This window comes from Suncus etruscus, chromosome 5 (assembly GCF_024139225.1).
Source record: "Suncus etruscus isolate mSunEtr1 chromosome 5, mSunEtr1.pri.cur, whole genome shotgun sequence".
Taxonomy (NCBI): domain Eukaryota; kingdom Metazoa; phylum Chordata; class Mammalia; order Eulipotyphla; family Soricidae; genus Suncus; species Suncus etruscus.
Genome location: NC_064852.1, coordinates 117,714,467 through 117,731,112, shown reverse-complemented (window position 1 = coordinate 117,731,112; position 16,646 = coordinate 117,714,467). Strand labels below are relative to the sequence as shown.

The window sequence follows — 16,646 nt, the reverse complement described above, 5'->3', positions numbered from 1 at the left end:
ATGGAACTGTGGGTCCCAAGGAAACAGTGACAAAATGGAACAAAGAGTGAAAAGGCAGGGATAATCTTCTATTGAGTGGTGGGTTCCAAATACTGCTTCCATTTCTGAGTCTGGGAAATGCCAAAGGGAGGGACTTGGAAGTGCTTAGTTCCCTAGGTCTCTGCTCAGAAGTGACCACAGGAAAATATTCTATCATCTTCTACTGAGCGGTGTGCATCAGATGTTGTCCCCATTTCTGAGATTCTAAAGGGCCAGAGTGAGGAGCTTGGCAGTGCTTATTGTCTAGAAGTGATTATAGGAAAATATTTCTGGACTTCTCTTGGACTTCACTGCTTACAAAACACAGAATTTTGGAGAGCTCTTTGACATGTACAACAGATCACCCCACAAATTGGAATTTCATGGTCCAACAGACCCCACATTCTTAGGGATCTTTGTCTTACTGCCTAACCAGGAAGCTGAATCACTTGCTGGTAATAAAAGTTACTATTACTGACCACTATTGTGTACCAGGTTCTAAGTGCTTTCCAGGGCTATGCCTTGTCTTACTGAATCCTCTCAATGAGGAAACCAAGACCCCCCCAAGTTCTAGTACCTTCTTTGCTGAAGGTACAAAGGCTGTGGGATTGAATTCAAGTCTGGGGCTGAATGCAGCTCTCAATCTCTGATGCCTCACCCTACCACTGTAACTCCATAGATCATCAGGCATAAGATTCTCTCATTGAAGAGTGATGGGGATTCCTCTAAGTTTTCTATTTCTGCTGCTCCTGAGTTTCTCCTGGTTCTCCATTCTAGGGTGAGGAGGAGAACTGCTCAGTTGGACTCTACCTGGGTCCCTGTAAGTTTGGCAACGCTCACTTTGTGCAGCCTGAGTTAATGACCTGGCCTTACCCGTTCTCTATAGTTAATCAGCAACTCAGAGAGCACTGACTAGTTCTACAAACCACCTTCCCAACAACTTCTGCTCTCTGCTGGGTTTATCCTCAGAGGAACAAGGAAATCTGAGAATACACCAGAGTATGCTCTGCTCAGCGAATATTAAAGGCTTTGAGCCAAATTTTTTTTTCCTGCTCAAACGGGGCCTTTCTTTTCTTTGGTAGCCACTGTGACTCTTTCTATCGAATGTCAGATAACTGTTTTCTTAATCAGTGTAAGCTTTAACCAGGGGCACATATGTAGGTTCATGTGCACCCAACCCTGGTGGAATACTAGAAGGAAGTCTTTTGAAGAAAAATCTATTTGAATAACTGAGCCCTTCTCTTTCTAGGTGACCCAGCAAATCTGCCTCCCTCGAATCCATTGGAAGCAATGGCTAATCCCAGCAAAACGGTTTGGATTGATTCTTCAGCTTCCCATTAACTAGGAGATGGTCCTTAATGATGTTGGAAATTCCGGAGTGTTAACCTTATGTTCAGTCTTATGCCCTCTGTGTGATTTTCTAGATCCTTCTCACCTATTTCTATAATAATCAGAAGAGATGTTTTGGTTAGCTTTTTCTTTGAGCCACCCCTGGCAGTGCTCAAGCACTACTCTCTGCTCTGCGCTTGGGGTTGTTTTCTGCGGGAATATGTGGTGCTAGAAGATTGAATTTGAGCTGCCTGAATGAAAGACCATGTTAAATCATTTAACCTGCCTCACAGGTCTTTTAATTTTTTAATTTTTTTTTTTGGCTTTTGGGTCACACCTGGCAACGCCCAGGGGTTACTCCTGCCTCTATGCTCAGAATTCGCTCCTGGCAGGCTCAGGGGACCATGAGATGCCAGGATTCAAATCACCATCCTTCTGCATGCAAGGCAAATGCCCTACCTCCATGCTATCTCTCCAGCCCCAGGTCTTTTAATTTTTAATTATTTTATTTTGTATGGGGTTTATACCTGGCTGCCCTCAGGATTTACTCGACTCTGTGCTGAGACATCATTACTAGTAGGATTTTGGGGCATATGGGAGTGGAGTATTGAACCTGGGTTGGTCACATGCAAGGCAAGCGACCTACCAGCTGTATTTTCACACCAGCCTCTGGCATTACATTTTGAAACTAAGTAGTTATCAACCAAAGCCAGCATGTTGGAAACTTTCTGGGGTTATTAAATAGGATGATAGGCAAGAAATATGAAATTGCTAAAATGAAAATTCCCTAATAGTGAGTCTGTTTCTTCTTTCAAGACTCTAGACTGTTATAAAATGAATGGAGAAAATCGAGGCCTCTGTGTCATTGTCAACAATGTGGAATTCGGCAAACAGGAAAAGAGAGAAGGAAGTACAAAAGATGCTGGTAAGGAAGTTTAGAACATTATGTCAAGTGCAAGTTGGGAATCTTAAAATCATTTGTATTTCCACACTTTTATTTCCTAATAAAATGTAAGAAAGGTTGATCGCAGCTACATGCCTTTCAATGTGCAGGCTGCTCATACACTTAGCAGGATTTGGAGCCAACTCGCCCAGAAGTGTCTGTAGAAGCCATGTGATTGGAGGTGAGCCGGCCCCAACAAAGAGGGAGGAGCCAAGAAGCCTGGCAGATCTACTTCACTATGCAGCCTCACACATCTCCTAGTGAAATGAACTCTAGCACAATACATCACAGAAAACATCACAACACAGGCAAAACAACACAGGCCAACACAATGCATAGAGATTGAAGGTGGCAGCTCTGATGACCTGAAAAGTGCCAACAACCTAGTCAGCCTCTCAGATAAGAAGTTTAAAGAAGGGATCGGAGCGGTGGTGCTAGTGGTAAGGCATCTGCCTTTCAAGCGCTAGCCTAGGATGGACCATGGTTCAATCTCCCAGCGTCCCATATGATCCCCCATAGCCAGGCGCGATTTCTGAGTGCATAGCCAGGAGTAACCCCTGAGTGTAAACAGGTATGGCCCAAAAACAAAAACAAAAAAAAAGCAAACAAAAGAAAAACAAAAAGTATTTTTAAAACAAAAAAGAAATACGGATGATGTTCATAGAACTCAAAGAAAGCATGCATTGAGCTAAATTAACTATATATAAGAATCAAGAGGATATGAAAATAGAAATCAGAAAACTCGAAACTGAAATAACAGGACTGAAAAACTTGGTAGGCAAAATGAAAACCTCACTGGAAAGATTCTTTAACAGAATGACAGCAGCTGAGGATAGAATCAGTAATCTGAAAGATGAGATGCATAACCCAACACAACAGAAGAGATTGTAAAAGTCTTAAATCAATTTGGAAATGGAAAAGAATCCTAAAATAATGTGAACAGATGAAAATAGAAGTCTTTGATAAACTCAACAGAAACAACATAAGAATCATTGGAGACCCAGGAAGAAAATCTCCAGGAAGAATCAACAGTTAAGGACATCATTGCAGGTTGGAGGACAATCATGCAAACAAACAACTCCCTTAAAAAAGCTGGAGTATCTTGAAAATATGTCATGTGGACCCAACTTAGACCCTAGGTGATTAGACACCGACCATCCAGCCTTAAACCCTGGATCCCAGACATAGAAATGACACAGTTCTTCACAACAGCTACAGGAACCAAATCCCATCTGGGGCATCCTTAATACTGCTCGGCCACCAACATGTGCCAGCTCTAATATGATATCCTGACAATGAGAAAATGGGAACAATTTGATCTAAGAGCAGGTTGTCCTACCTCACCAGCTAATGATAAGACAAAATCAGAAGACTTGTCACCCTTTGGTCTATGCAAAAGCCAAGATCGCAATCTACAGATGACTGGCTGATACAACCATGACCGGGCAGTATGTATCCTGGGACCAATAAAAAAGCCCTAGTCTAGGGTTTGATCTATGACCTAGACAACAACCATAATCTCTAATTCCAGAGGTCTGACTGAGACAATTACAACTGAACGGGGCTTCTGGAAACATAACAAAAGACTATCCCAGGCTTCATCCTAGGATCAGTGCAATGACCAACACCACCAACTACAGAAGATGTACTAAAATGACACTGAGGGAACAGAACTTTTAGAACCACAAAGAAAGACTTCATCATAAGTTCCACTCCCTGATCTGTGTAGATACCGAGATCTCTAGATACAGAGGTCTGATTTTATCACTTAGGATGGAACAGAAGTCTTCCATACACCACAAAAGCACCAAGGGGAGAGTAAATAAACATGAAAGGAGTCTATAGTTAATCCAATGACAGTATACTTCAAGAGTGGAGAAACCATATATCTCTGAGGCCAAGGTAATTCCTTTTGTAATGACCCCAATATTTACTGTGCCTATGCAGGAGGGGAGAAAAGAGCACAAAATAATTTTTTTATTTATTTATCTATTTTTTTTGTTGAATTCTTTGTTTTGGTGTGGATATTGAAGTTGTCGTCTTCATTTTTTATTTTTTCTTTCTTCTTTTCTTTTCTTCTTCCTTTTTGCGCTCTGTCGTGTTTTTTATTTCAAGACCATGGCTGTTATGTGGTGCTTATCTTTATTGCTGCAGTGCCCACTGGATATTTTATTTGGTATTTCTTTTTGTATTGTTGTGGTATTTCACTTTCTTTTTCTCTTTTGTCTCTCAAACCGAGGATGAGAGCCTCTAGAAGGACTTCACACATTTTCGGCATATTTGATTTTTACTCCATTTTATTGCTTATCTCTTCTTCAAACAAAACCACATAACTTGAATTATCTAGTCCCGACTCCCAAATAGAGGGGGAAATAATGGAGGGTTCCAAGACCAAACTGCTGTATGATCACTAAGTAGTAACTAGACACAGAGGGGATCACTCATTCTAGCAGCCCGGGGGGGTGAGGGTGGGGAATATGGGAGGCAGAACTGGAATGGGGATGGAGGGAGGACAATTCGGTGATGGGAATTCCCTTGATTCAATGTTAATATGTACCTAAAATATTACTGTAAAAGATATGTAAGCCACTATGATTAAAATAAAAATTATATTTAAAAAAGCTGGAGTGTTGAGGCTGGAGTGGCAGCACAGTGGAAAGGCAATTGCCTTGTACATGTCTGACCTAGGATGGAATGTGGTCCCATATAGTCCCCCAAGCCAGGAGCAATTTCTGAGCACATTGACAGGGGTAACCTGCGACCCCCTAGGACCCTGCCCGCAGGGTGGACTGAGGATCACGTAGTAATTCGTGGGTCATGAGCGGGATCTGACCTAAAAGGAGGAAAGAAGCTGAGAAAGAAATGAGCTCAAGTCAAGCTGGCTGATCAAGAGCTGAATTTATTAAGGCAAGACAAGCTTATATAGTTCTACAGCATAAGGAAGTAGCTTTCAGTACTTTTCCATGGTATAGAAAAGTAGAGGGGGTCGTAAAGGATGGACTTTCCAGTTTTACAATATACCCTTATATCGCATAGACTTATATCGCACAGACATTTTTTCACAATGGTAGCTTAACAGGATGTGATCTTATCTTAGCAACTCAGGCGGTTTACTGGGACATCTGACTTGTTTGGTTAACATTTCTTTTAGGTCCAGGGGGTAAATGCCACAGTGGCCACCTGTCAGGTACACAGGCCTTAGGTTTCAGGCATCAGAGACTCCATTTTGCTTTCTAGCTCTAACAGCCTCCAACAGTAACCCCTGAGCATCACAGGGTGAGGCCCAAAAACCAAAAATCAAAAAAAAAAAAAAAAGGCACTGGAGTGGCCATATTAATATTAGATGACACAAACTTTAGACTCAGAAAAGTTATAAGGGACAAATGAACATTTTGTAATAATCAAGGGATAAGAACAAAAGGGAAAAATCCCATTCCTAAACATATATACACCCAATGAGGGAACAGCAAAATATTTAATACAAATGTTGACAATTCTGAACAAAGACATCAATAGCAACAAAATAATAGTGGAAGACCTCAATACTACCCTGTCACCCTTTGAAAGAGCAAACAAAGTAAAACCTAATAAGACTATACTAGCTCTGAAACAAGAAATGGAAGACAGTGGATTAGTATATAAATACAACCCCAGAATACTGGATACACTTCTTATCCAGTGCACATGGCTCATTCTTTAGGATAGATCACATACTGACCCATATAAAACATATCTCCATAAAATCAAGAGGATAGAAATCATACTAACTACCTTCTCAGATCATAATGCACTGAAATTAGAAGTAAACTGCATACAGACATAGAAGAAAAACTTTAACACCTGGAAATTAAACAGCTGAAATTAAACTACTGAACAATCAGTGGGCCAGAGATGAAATCAAAGAGGAAAACAAAACATTCCTGAAATAGATGACAATGATGACACAATTACTAGAATTTATGGGACACAGCAAAAGCAGTACTAAGAGGAAAATTTACTGCATTATAAGCACATATCAGGAAGGAAGAAGGGGGCCTGCATAAATAACTTAATGACACAACTTAAAATTTTAGAAAATGATCAACAAAAGGAACCAAAAATAGGTAGGCAGAAGGAAACAACAAATCTTAGAACAAAAATCAATGAGGTGAAAATACAAAAAACAATCCAAAAGATCAACAAAAGCAAAAGTTGGTTCTTTGGAAAATGCAACAAGATTGATTAACCACTAGCAAAACTCACAAAGAAAAGGAGAGAGATAATTAATAAAGATAATTAGAAATGAAAAGGGGTAGATCACTAAGATACTTCAAAGATTCAAAGGGTGATCAGAGACCACTTTGAGAAACTATGCCACAAAACAAGAGAACCTGGAAGAAATGGATAAATTCTTGTACTCATATTCCCATAGTTGAACCAGGATGATTTGGCATATCTAAAGAGACCCATCACTATTGAGGAAATTAAAATGGTGATCAAAAGTCTTTCCCAAAACAAAAGCCCAGGCCCAGATGGATTCACAAACGAATTCTTTCAAACCATTCAAGAGGACCCACTACAAATACTTTTCCATTTCTTTATAAAATTGAAGAAACAGAAACATTCCCAAATAGTTTTTAAAAGCTAATATTATCCTGATACCAAAACTAGACAGAGATGCTGCAAAAAGTAAACTACAGGGACAGAGAGATAGTATGGAAGTAAGGCATTTGCCTTGCATGTAGAAGGATGGTGGTTCAAATCCCAGTATCAGATATTGTTCCCCAAGCCTGCCAGGAGCAATCTCTGAGCATAGAACCAGGAGTAACCCCTGAGTGCTGCCAGGTGTAACCCCAAAAAATGAAAACAAAACAAACAAAAAAGCAAAAAAGTAAACTACAGACCAATATCCTTGATAAACACAGATGCAGAGACCCTCAACAAAATCCTAGCAAATAGAATCCAATACCTCACCAAGAAGGTTATACCTCATGATCATTCCAGAGATGCAAGGATGGTTTTAACATCCACAAATCAATCAACATACTATGCCCCATAAACAAAAGAAAAAATAAAAACCATATGATCGTATCAATAGATACAGAGAAAATATATGATAAGGTCCAACACCCATTCTTGATAAAAAAAAAAAAAGAACTGTCAACAAGATGGGAATCTAAAGAACTTTCTCAGAATAGTGAAAGCATTTGCCACAAGCCAATGGCAAATATTATACTCAATGGGCAAAAACTGAAAGCCTTTCTTTAGAATCTGGCACAAGGCAAGGCTGTCCCCTTTCACCACTCCTATTCAGTATACTACTGGAAGTACTTGCAATAGAAGTTAGGAAGAAAAAGATATCAAGTTGTCCATATAAGAAAGGAAGAAATCAAGTTCTTACTGTTTGCAGATGACATGGTACTATATGTAGAAAATCCTAAAGACTCTATCAAAAACTACTAGGAACACTAGGTTCATATAGAAAAGTGGCAGGCTACAAAATTTACATACAAAATCAATGGCCATCTTATACACAAATAACGATAGAGAAGATATGGACATTAAAAACAATCCCATTCCCATTAGTGTCACACAAACTCCAATACCTTAGAGTCAACTTAACTAAAGAGGTAAAGAACCTATGCAAAGAAAACTACAAAACACTGTTTCAAGATATAAAAGAGAGGGTTGGAGCAGCGGTGCAGGGCATAAGGCATCTGCCTTGCACACACTAGCCTAAGAAGGTTTGATCCCCTGGTTTGATTCCCCGGCGTCCCATATGGTTCCCCAAATAGGGAGCGATTTCTGAGTGCATAGCCAGGAGTAACCCCTGACTGTCACTGGGCATGGCCCAAAAATGAAAAAAAAAAAAAAAAGGAAATAAATAAAAGAGGACACAAGGAAATGGAGACACATACCCTGCTCATGGATTAGAAGGATTAACATAATTACTCTACAATTCATTTGGAACAATAAACACCCACGAATGGCTAGAGCAACTCTTAGGAAAAGAAATATGGGAGGCATTACTTTACCCAACTTTAAATTGTACTACAAAGCAATAATCATTAAAACAGCATGATCTTGGAATAAAGAAAGATCAGTGGAATAGACTTAAGTACTCAGAGAATGTTCCCCAGACATAAAATCAATCTTTGATAAAGGAACAATAAATGCAAATTTTTTGCAAGAAAAGCCTCTTCAAGAAGTGGTGTTGGAACAACTGGTGAGCCACGTGCAAAAAAGTCAACTCAGACCTCCATCTAATACCATTAATAAAAGTCAAATCCATGACATTGAGACCAAAGGCATGCTCAAGGAGGAAACACCTCTATCCAAACAAGTGGAAGCAGATGGAACTATATTAAACTGAGAAGCTTCTGCATCTCAAAGAAATTAATAATTAAAAAACAAAGGCCACCCACAGAATGGAAAAACTCTTCACCCAATACCCATTAGATAAGAGGTTAATATCTAAGACACACAAGGTACTGACAGAACTTAACAAGAAAAAACATCTAATCCCTTCAAAATATGGGGAGAAGAAAAGAACACACTTAGTCTAAGAAGAAATATAAATGGCCAGAGGCACATGATAAAGTGCTAAACATCACTAATCATCAGAGACATGCAAATCAAAATGACATTGAGGTACCATCTCATGCCACAGAGACAGGCATACATCACCAAGAACAAGAACAATCAGTTCTGGTGGGATTGTGGGGAGAACAGAACTCTCATTCACTGCTGGTGGAAATGCCATCTAATCTAGCCTTTATAAAAAACAATACGGAAATTCCTCAATAAACTGGAAATCGAGCTCCCATATGATCCAGCTATACCACTCCTAGGGACATGCCCTAGGAACACAAAACATAATAAAAAAAATGCCTTCTGCACACCTATGTTCATTGCAGCTCTATTTACAGTAGCTAGCATCTTGAAACAACCAAGATGCCCTTCAACAGACAAATCACTAAAGAAACTGTGATACATATACACAATGGAATATTATGTAGCCATCAGAAAAATGAAGTCATGAAATTTTCCTATACAATGATGGACATGGAAACTATTATGCTGAGTGAAATAAGTCAGAGGGAGAGAGATAGACATAGAATAGTCTCACTCATCTGTGGTATATAATACAAAAAATGCATTATTGTAATAATACCCTGAGCAATAGAAATGAGAGCTAGAAAAGCTAACCCACTATATGAATCTTACTACAAATAATAGTGAGTGCAAGTAGAGAAGTTATACAATAGGAGCTGTCATGACAATGGTAATTAGTGAGAGAAATAGAATGCCTGTCTCAAAGAAAGGCAGGGGAAGAGGGGAGGAGAAATAGGGTCCATTGATGGTGAGAACTTTGCACTGGTGTAATGGGGTGCACTTTTTATGACTGAAATCTAACTACAAAAATCTTTGTAATCATGGTTCTTAAATAAAAATATTATTAAAATAAATGTAATAAAATTATCACTATGTTTCTAAGCCTCTTGTATAGTTTTCAAGTCTTAGTCCATTTGGCTTGTTAAATAATTCCATCAACTAGGGTCCAGAGCAATAGCACAGCTGTAGGGCATTTGCCTTGCATGTGTTCAACCCCGAATGAACCCCAGTTCAATTTCCGGCATTCATATGGTCTATATGGTCCATATGGCATCCATATGATCCAAGCCTGCCAGCATCAATTTCAGAGCCCAGAGACAGTAGTAACCCTTGAGTGCCTCCAGGTGTGACCCCCACAACCAAACCAAACCAAAACCAAACAAAACAAACATAACAGTAACAAGAACAACAAATACTATCAACTGGCTAGACTACAAGCTGCAGACTTTCATGTCTCATCATTCTGGAAGCAGGGAAGTACAAGTTCAAGGCTCTTGGAGGAGTCCTTTCCCCCCCACATCATTTCAGTTACTAGAAAGAGGGACAAGAGAAAGCTCTCTAGAGCTTTAATGATAAGAGCATTAATGCCACTCATGATGATGTCACCCTCATGACCTTATCACCGCAGAGGATCTGCTTCTTTGATGCTCTCAACTTTGATGCTCTCAACTTGAAAGTTAGTAATACAACATTGGAAATTCAGAAGTTACAAGCATTCACTGCTGTATCATCAATTGGCTTCAAGAATAATAAGATTTCCAGACCATTCACAACTCTATTGCTTGGAGGACACATAGTGGAACTGCCCAAGATAACCAGACTTTGAGCTTTGGCTCTAACACCAGGTAGGCTAAAGGAGATGATGTGCTCCAGGATCATAAAGGTAGCCCTGTGTATTCTAAAAGAAGGCATGTTCATTGTAAAATGGTATTTATGTCAAAGTGATCATGATAAAAGCCTGATATTCAAGTTTCAGGCCACTTTTTGTACAACTTTAATAGCTATTCCTATGACTCTCTTTCTTTGATTTTAATCAGCATTGTTTTATTACTTCCCCTCTATTGGTTTATTTTTTAGAAACCTTGAAGAGTGTGTTTGAGTGGCTTGATTTCACTACTTATATACATACGAATGTGACAAAAAAAGGACTGGAGGTGATTCTGAAAGAGTACCAGAAGAATCCAGGCCATAAGGCTGCCGACTGCTTTGTGTTCTGTATCCTGTCCCATGGGGACTTTGGAAGTATCATCACTTCAGATGATAAAGCCTTTTCCATTAAGAAGATCTTATCCCACTTCACAGCTCAGAAATGCACTGCTCTGGCTCAAAAACCCAAACTCTTTTTCATCCAGGCCTGTCAAGGATCTAAAATACAACCTTCCATATCCATTAAAACTGATGGTAAAACTGATCCCATCCTCCCACCGTCTGAGGAGACTGTTCCTGATTGGGCACATTTCCTTCTTAGCTTGTCAACTGTTCCTGGTTATGGATCCTTTCGGAATAAAGAGAAAGGCAGCTGGTTCATTCAATCACTGTGTAAAAATCTAAAGAAGATGGTTTCAGGGTAAGACTTGAAATTTTTATTCACCTACTTGTTCATTCATCTCTTCACTCACATGGCACATGGAAGTATTGCTGCATACACCCAACCATTCACTCATTCAACTATCTATCTGATTGTTTACCTAGTTCATTCATTGATAAACTTGTACTGTGCATCAGTAAGTAACCCAAAATGCCAGATAAAGAATAAAAAAAGATACAATCTTCAAGACACTATCTTAAAGGTAGTCCCAGTCTGGAGATATAAAGGCATTGGATGGGAGAATACTATTCCCTTGTGGGAAATAGGTTGTAAAGCATATATGTTATGGGAACACATTGGATTTCACCCAAATTCAGAGTCAAGGGAAGGTTCTGGGACTGACAAACAGATATAAGATAATTGACCAAAATGAAACTCCACCTGGGCAGATCTCTCTGAGCATGAATAAAGACAGGGAGGCCTTGCATTATTTTCTTTATTATTTGTATATTAATCACTCATTTTATTAAGTGATTCCTTTGATATTATCATTTTCTGAGTGATATGTATTGACCTAAAAGCTTCCTTTTTTTACTTACATATCACTGACATATACTTCTTACTGGGTATCCTGGAAACGAACCTTCACAGATATTCTGTTCTGTACTCCTCTCTGTACTTTTGCCCCTTATTGGTTCTCTTAAAAGCTTTAGCTATGTCAGGAGACCACTGATACCTCCATGAAATAGCCCCCTAAATTTGACATCTTGAATCCACTCACCTCTGGGTTTCTGATAACAGAATGGTTGCATTAAAGTTTTTATTCCCAGCACCTGACATCATTTCAGATAGATTGTGGAACTGGATAACAATTTGCTGGATCAATGACTGATTGAGTTGATCTCTTCATTTAGTTAAATCTCTTCCTTCAGTTTAATTTCCCATCATTGCCAGCTTTGCCAGCTGTCCTTGGGTTCTTCTGTTCAATAGGCATAATCTTCTCAACTCTCTTCATCCTGAATTCCTACTTCCAGGAATGGTAATTGTGCTAATAAGGGATTTCAGAATTGGAGTCTTGAGTCATCTTCCTTTTCCCTTTCTACTAACCCAGAGTCATCTCCACCAGAGTCACCTGAGACCAATGTTTGATGGCTTCATTAATATGTCAAATTTCACCGAGTATCATTAGTATCATTAGATATCATTAGTATCACTAGGTATCATTAGTGGGGAGAGTTAGCTAGGATCAAGTAGGCTTCTCCATGGAGCTTATGGCACAGTGAGTGGAAGGCAGATTATAAGTAAATGTATAAATAAATATTTAAATTGGTGAGTTAATTTCAGCAAGTAGCACAGGCTATGGAGCAAGCAGAAGATAGATCAGGCAGCTACATGACAAGGTTGCTTGTTAGAAGTGGCATTTTGGGGGCTGGAGAGAACAGCATGGAGGTAAGGCGTTTGCCTTGCATGCGAAGGTCGGTGGTTCGAATCCCAGCGTCCCGTACGGTTCCCTGAGCCTGTCAGGAGCATAGAGACAGGAGTAACCCCTGAGCACTGCCGGGCATGACCCAAAAAACAAAAACCAAAAAAAAAAAAAAAAAAAAAAAGTGGAATTTTGAGTGAAAGTGATGTGGAATCTGCCTCAGGAATCTCTGAAGACTAGGAGAACAGTTAATGTAAAACAAAATGCCAGGACTCAGTACCGGGAAGGCCTAACTTCCCCCTTAAGAAAAAAACCTGATGTTGCTCTAGTAGAAGTAATAAAGAAGTTAGTAACCAGTTTAAGACCACATAAAGTGAGTCATTTATCACCGTTTCAAACTTGATTTTTATCTCTAGAGTTTATACTTTAGTTCTAATGATATCCTCGGTCCATCCTTTGAACATTTTGGTAAATCCTTCCTTTCCTGAAAAATCTAGATTCAAAATGCTACCTCCTCTCTAGCGTCTCCTCTCCTCATTCCCAGTTAAACATGCTGTCTTCTCTGCACATAGATCTGACCTACTTTTCATATGATATTTATCACAACCTTTTTCGCTTTGTAAATCTTGTAAATAAGCTTCATTGGCACAAATCATTTCCAATTGATCTTTGCATCTTATTCACAATTCATTGTAAATTCTATCCCTCTGCATTCCCTTCCTATCACCTCCTATCTCTCTCTTTAGTCAGTAAATAAACACATGTATGTATTTATCTAATGGTCTGTCATTTACCTATCCACTAGCTATATGAACAATTATAAAAATATTAAATGAAAAATTTCTTTGTGCACCAAATGCAGGCATGTTTATCATAATATTCTTAAATACTGAATGTAAAATTAAATATTTTTATGTAACAGTATTTAAAAATATCAGGACTATTTCTCTATAGTTTGCTTTAGTACAACTAGAGTCTTGGTATGCAGGAATAGGATGGAACCATTTTCAGATGATTTCTGTTTCTTGATTGAAAATGTTTTTTTTTTCCCTGCTTCTAGAGCCGATATCTTAACGATCCTTACTGCTGTCAACAAGGATGTGGGTTCAAAAACGGACAAAACAGGAACTTTGAAACAAATGCCTCTGATTTCTTCCACACTATGTAAAGCGGTAACATTTCCAGTGTCAAAGAAAATGGTGCCTCAGACTAGAGAGTTTCCATAAACTCTCCAACTTCAAAGTCATCCTCCAATCTCCTATTCGGCATATGAACCAGTGATATGTAGTGGGTCTCTGTTTTTTTGATAGTAGTAAATGTCCTATTTTATGATATACCAAATGATGTGTAGCTTTTTGAGGGGGTGCCACACCTGGTGGGTCTGAGGGGTTTCTCCTAACTCTGCATTCAGAAATTACTCTATGTAGGTTCGGGGAACCATATAGGATGCCAGAAATTAAACTCTGGATGAGCACTTGCAAGGCAACTAGCCTATTCACAATATCTAGCTCTAGTCCCTAAGTAATGTGTTATAATTTTTTGGAGGAATGTAAATGTCGTAAACATTTTTCTTTTTTTATTGGTCACACCTGGGAGTGCTCATGAACTACAGCTTAGTGCTTGGAAGTTGTTTCTGGCAACAACTTGAACAACTTAAGTGCTCAGGGGAGCACATAGTACCAGGCTTGCATAGTGCCATGCAAAGCCTATTCTTTGGCCTATTGTACTAACTCTCCAACTCTATCTCACCTTCATTATCATTTTCTTGGATTGTGGTCAAGGTTTTTATTTTTATTTTTTCTTGGAAGAAATTCTTTTTTAAAAAAATATCTTTATTTAAGCACCATGATTACAAGCATGTTTGCGTTCGGTTCAGTCGGTTCACCCCCCGCCCCTTCACAGTGCAACATTCCCAACACCAATGCCCCCATCTCCCTGCTCCCCCACCCCCTGTCTATATTCAAGCAGGCATTCTACTTCTCTCACTTATTAACATTGTCGTGACAGTTATTAGTATAGTTATTTCTTGAAATGCACTTATTACTCTTGTGGTGAGCTTCATATCATGAGGCGGTCCTTCCAGCCCTATCTCTATTGTCTCTGGATATTATTAGAAATGTTTCTTTTATTATTATTAAAACCAATGGATGAGTGAGACTAGTCTGTGTCTCTATCTAGATAGAATAGAGAAATACTATAGAAATACTATTCTATCTCTTTCCCTCTGACTTATTTCATTCAGCATTATAGTTTCCATGTCCACCATTGGATAGGAAAATTTCATGACTTCATCTCTCCTGATGGCAGCACAATATTCCATTGTGTATGTATCACAGTTTCTTCAGCCATTTATTCATTGAAGGGCATCTTGGATGATTCCAGATTCTGGCTATTGTAAATAGAGCTGCAATGAATATTGATGTGCAGAAGGCATTTTTATTGTGTTTTTGTGTTCCTAGGAGTATATCCCTAAGAGTGTGAATTGCTAGGAGTGGTATAGCAGGATCATATGGGAGATCAATTTCCAGTTTTTTGAGGCATCTCCATATTGTTTTCTATAAAGGCTGGACTAGATGGCATTCCCACCAGCAGTAAATTAGAGTTTTTTTCTTCCCACAACCCCACCAGAACTGATTGTTCTTGGTGATGTATGCAAGTCTCTGTGGCATGAGATGGTACCTCATTGTCATTTTGATTTGCATCTATCTCCCTGATGATTAGTGGTGTGTAGCACTTTTTCATGTGCCTCTTGCCATTTGTATTTTTTCTTTGAGTGACTCTTTATTTCTTCTCCCTATTTTTGATGGGGTTAGATTTTTTTTTCTTGTTAAGTTCTGTCAGTACCTTGTATATCTTAATATTAGTCTCTTATCTGAAGGGTATAGGGGGAATAGTCTCTTCCATCCTGAGTGGCCTTTGTATTTTAGTCACTATTTCCTTTGAGATGCAGAAGCTTTTCAGTTTAATATAGTTCCATCTGTTTATCTCTGCTTCCACTTGCTTGGATAGAGGTGTTTCCTCCTTGGGTATGCCTTTGGTCTCAATGTCATGGAGTGTTTTACCTATGTGTTGTTCTATATACCTTATGGTTTTAGGTTTTGATACCAAGGTATCTAATCCATTTGAATTTGACCTTTATGCATGGTATTAAATGGAGGTCCGAGTTGGCTATTTTTGCATGTGGCTCACCAGTTGTTCCAACACCACTTGTTGAAGAGGCTTTCCTTGCAAAATTTGCATTTATTGCTCCTTTATCAAAGATTAATTGATTTTATGTCTGGGGAACATTCTCTGAATACTCAAGTCTATTCCACTGATCTGTCTTTGTTCCAAGATCATGCTGTTTTAATGAGTGTTGCTTTGTAGTGCAATTTGAAGTTGGGTAAAGTGATGCCTCCCATATACCTTTTTCTAAGGGTTGCTCTAGCTATTCGTGGGTATTTATTGTTCCAAATGAATTGTAGAGTGTTTGATCCACTTCTTTGAAGAATGTCATGGGTTTCCTTAGAGGGATTGCATTAAATCTGTACAATGCTTTGGGGAGTGTTGCCATTTTAATGATGTTAATTCTCCCAATCCATGAGCAGGGTGTGTGTCTCTATATCCTGTGTCCTCTTTTATTTCTTGAAACAGTTTTTTTTGTTTTTTTTTTTTTTTTTGGTTTTTGGTTTTTGGGTCACACCCATTAATGCTCAGGGGTTACTCTTGGCTATGAACTCAGAAGTCACTACTGGCTTGGGGGACCATATGGGACGCTGGGGGGATGAACCGTGGTCTGTCCTAGGCTAGCACTGGCAAGGCAGACATTTTACCTCTAGCACCACCATGCTGGCAAAACAGTGTGTTTTGTAGTTTTCTTTGCATAGGTCCTTTACCTCTTTGGTTAAGTTCACTCCAAGGTATTGGAGTTTGTGTGATGCTAACTTGGATATTTAGTTCTGTCCTTATTTATTTCTCTGCCAATGCATCTAAGACTACTTGACTCCCAGTCTTTTTTGTCATTTCCTCTTAGTTTTATAAAAATAAAATGC

The 16,646-nt window shown here is 38.9% G+C and overlaps 1 protein-coding gene across 1 annotated transcript in view; it reads left to right on the top strand.

Moving 5' to 3' along the window:
- Positions 1-16,646, top strand: part of LOC126008676 (caspase-10-like) — a 56,644-nt gene that overhangs the window by 22,861 nt on the left and 17,137 nt on the right. The window contains exons 7-10 of the mRNA XM_049772915.1: positions 1,268-1,329; positions 2,164-2,272; positions 10,742-11,231; positions 13,676-13,787. Of these exons, the coding sequence (XP_049628872.1) occupies positions 1,268-1,329; positions 2,164-2,272; positions 10,742-11,231; positions 13,676-13,787 (773 nt within the window). The remainder of the gene's footprint in view (positions 1-1,267; positions 1,330-2,163; positions 2,273-10,741; positions 11,232-13,675; positions 13,788-16,646) is intronic.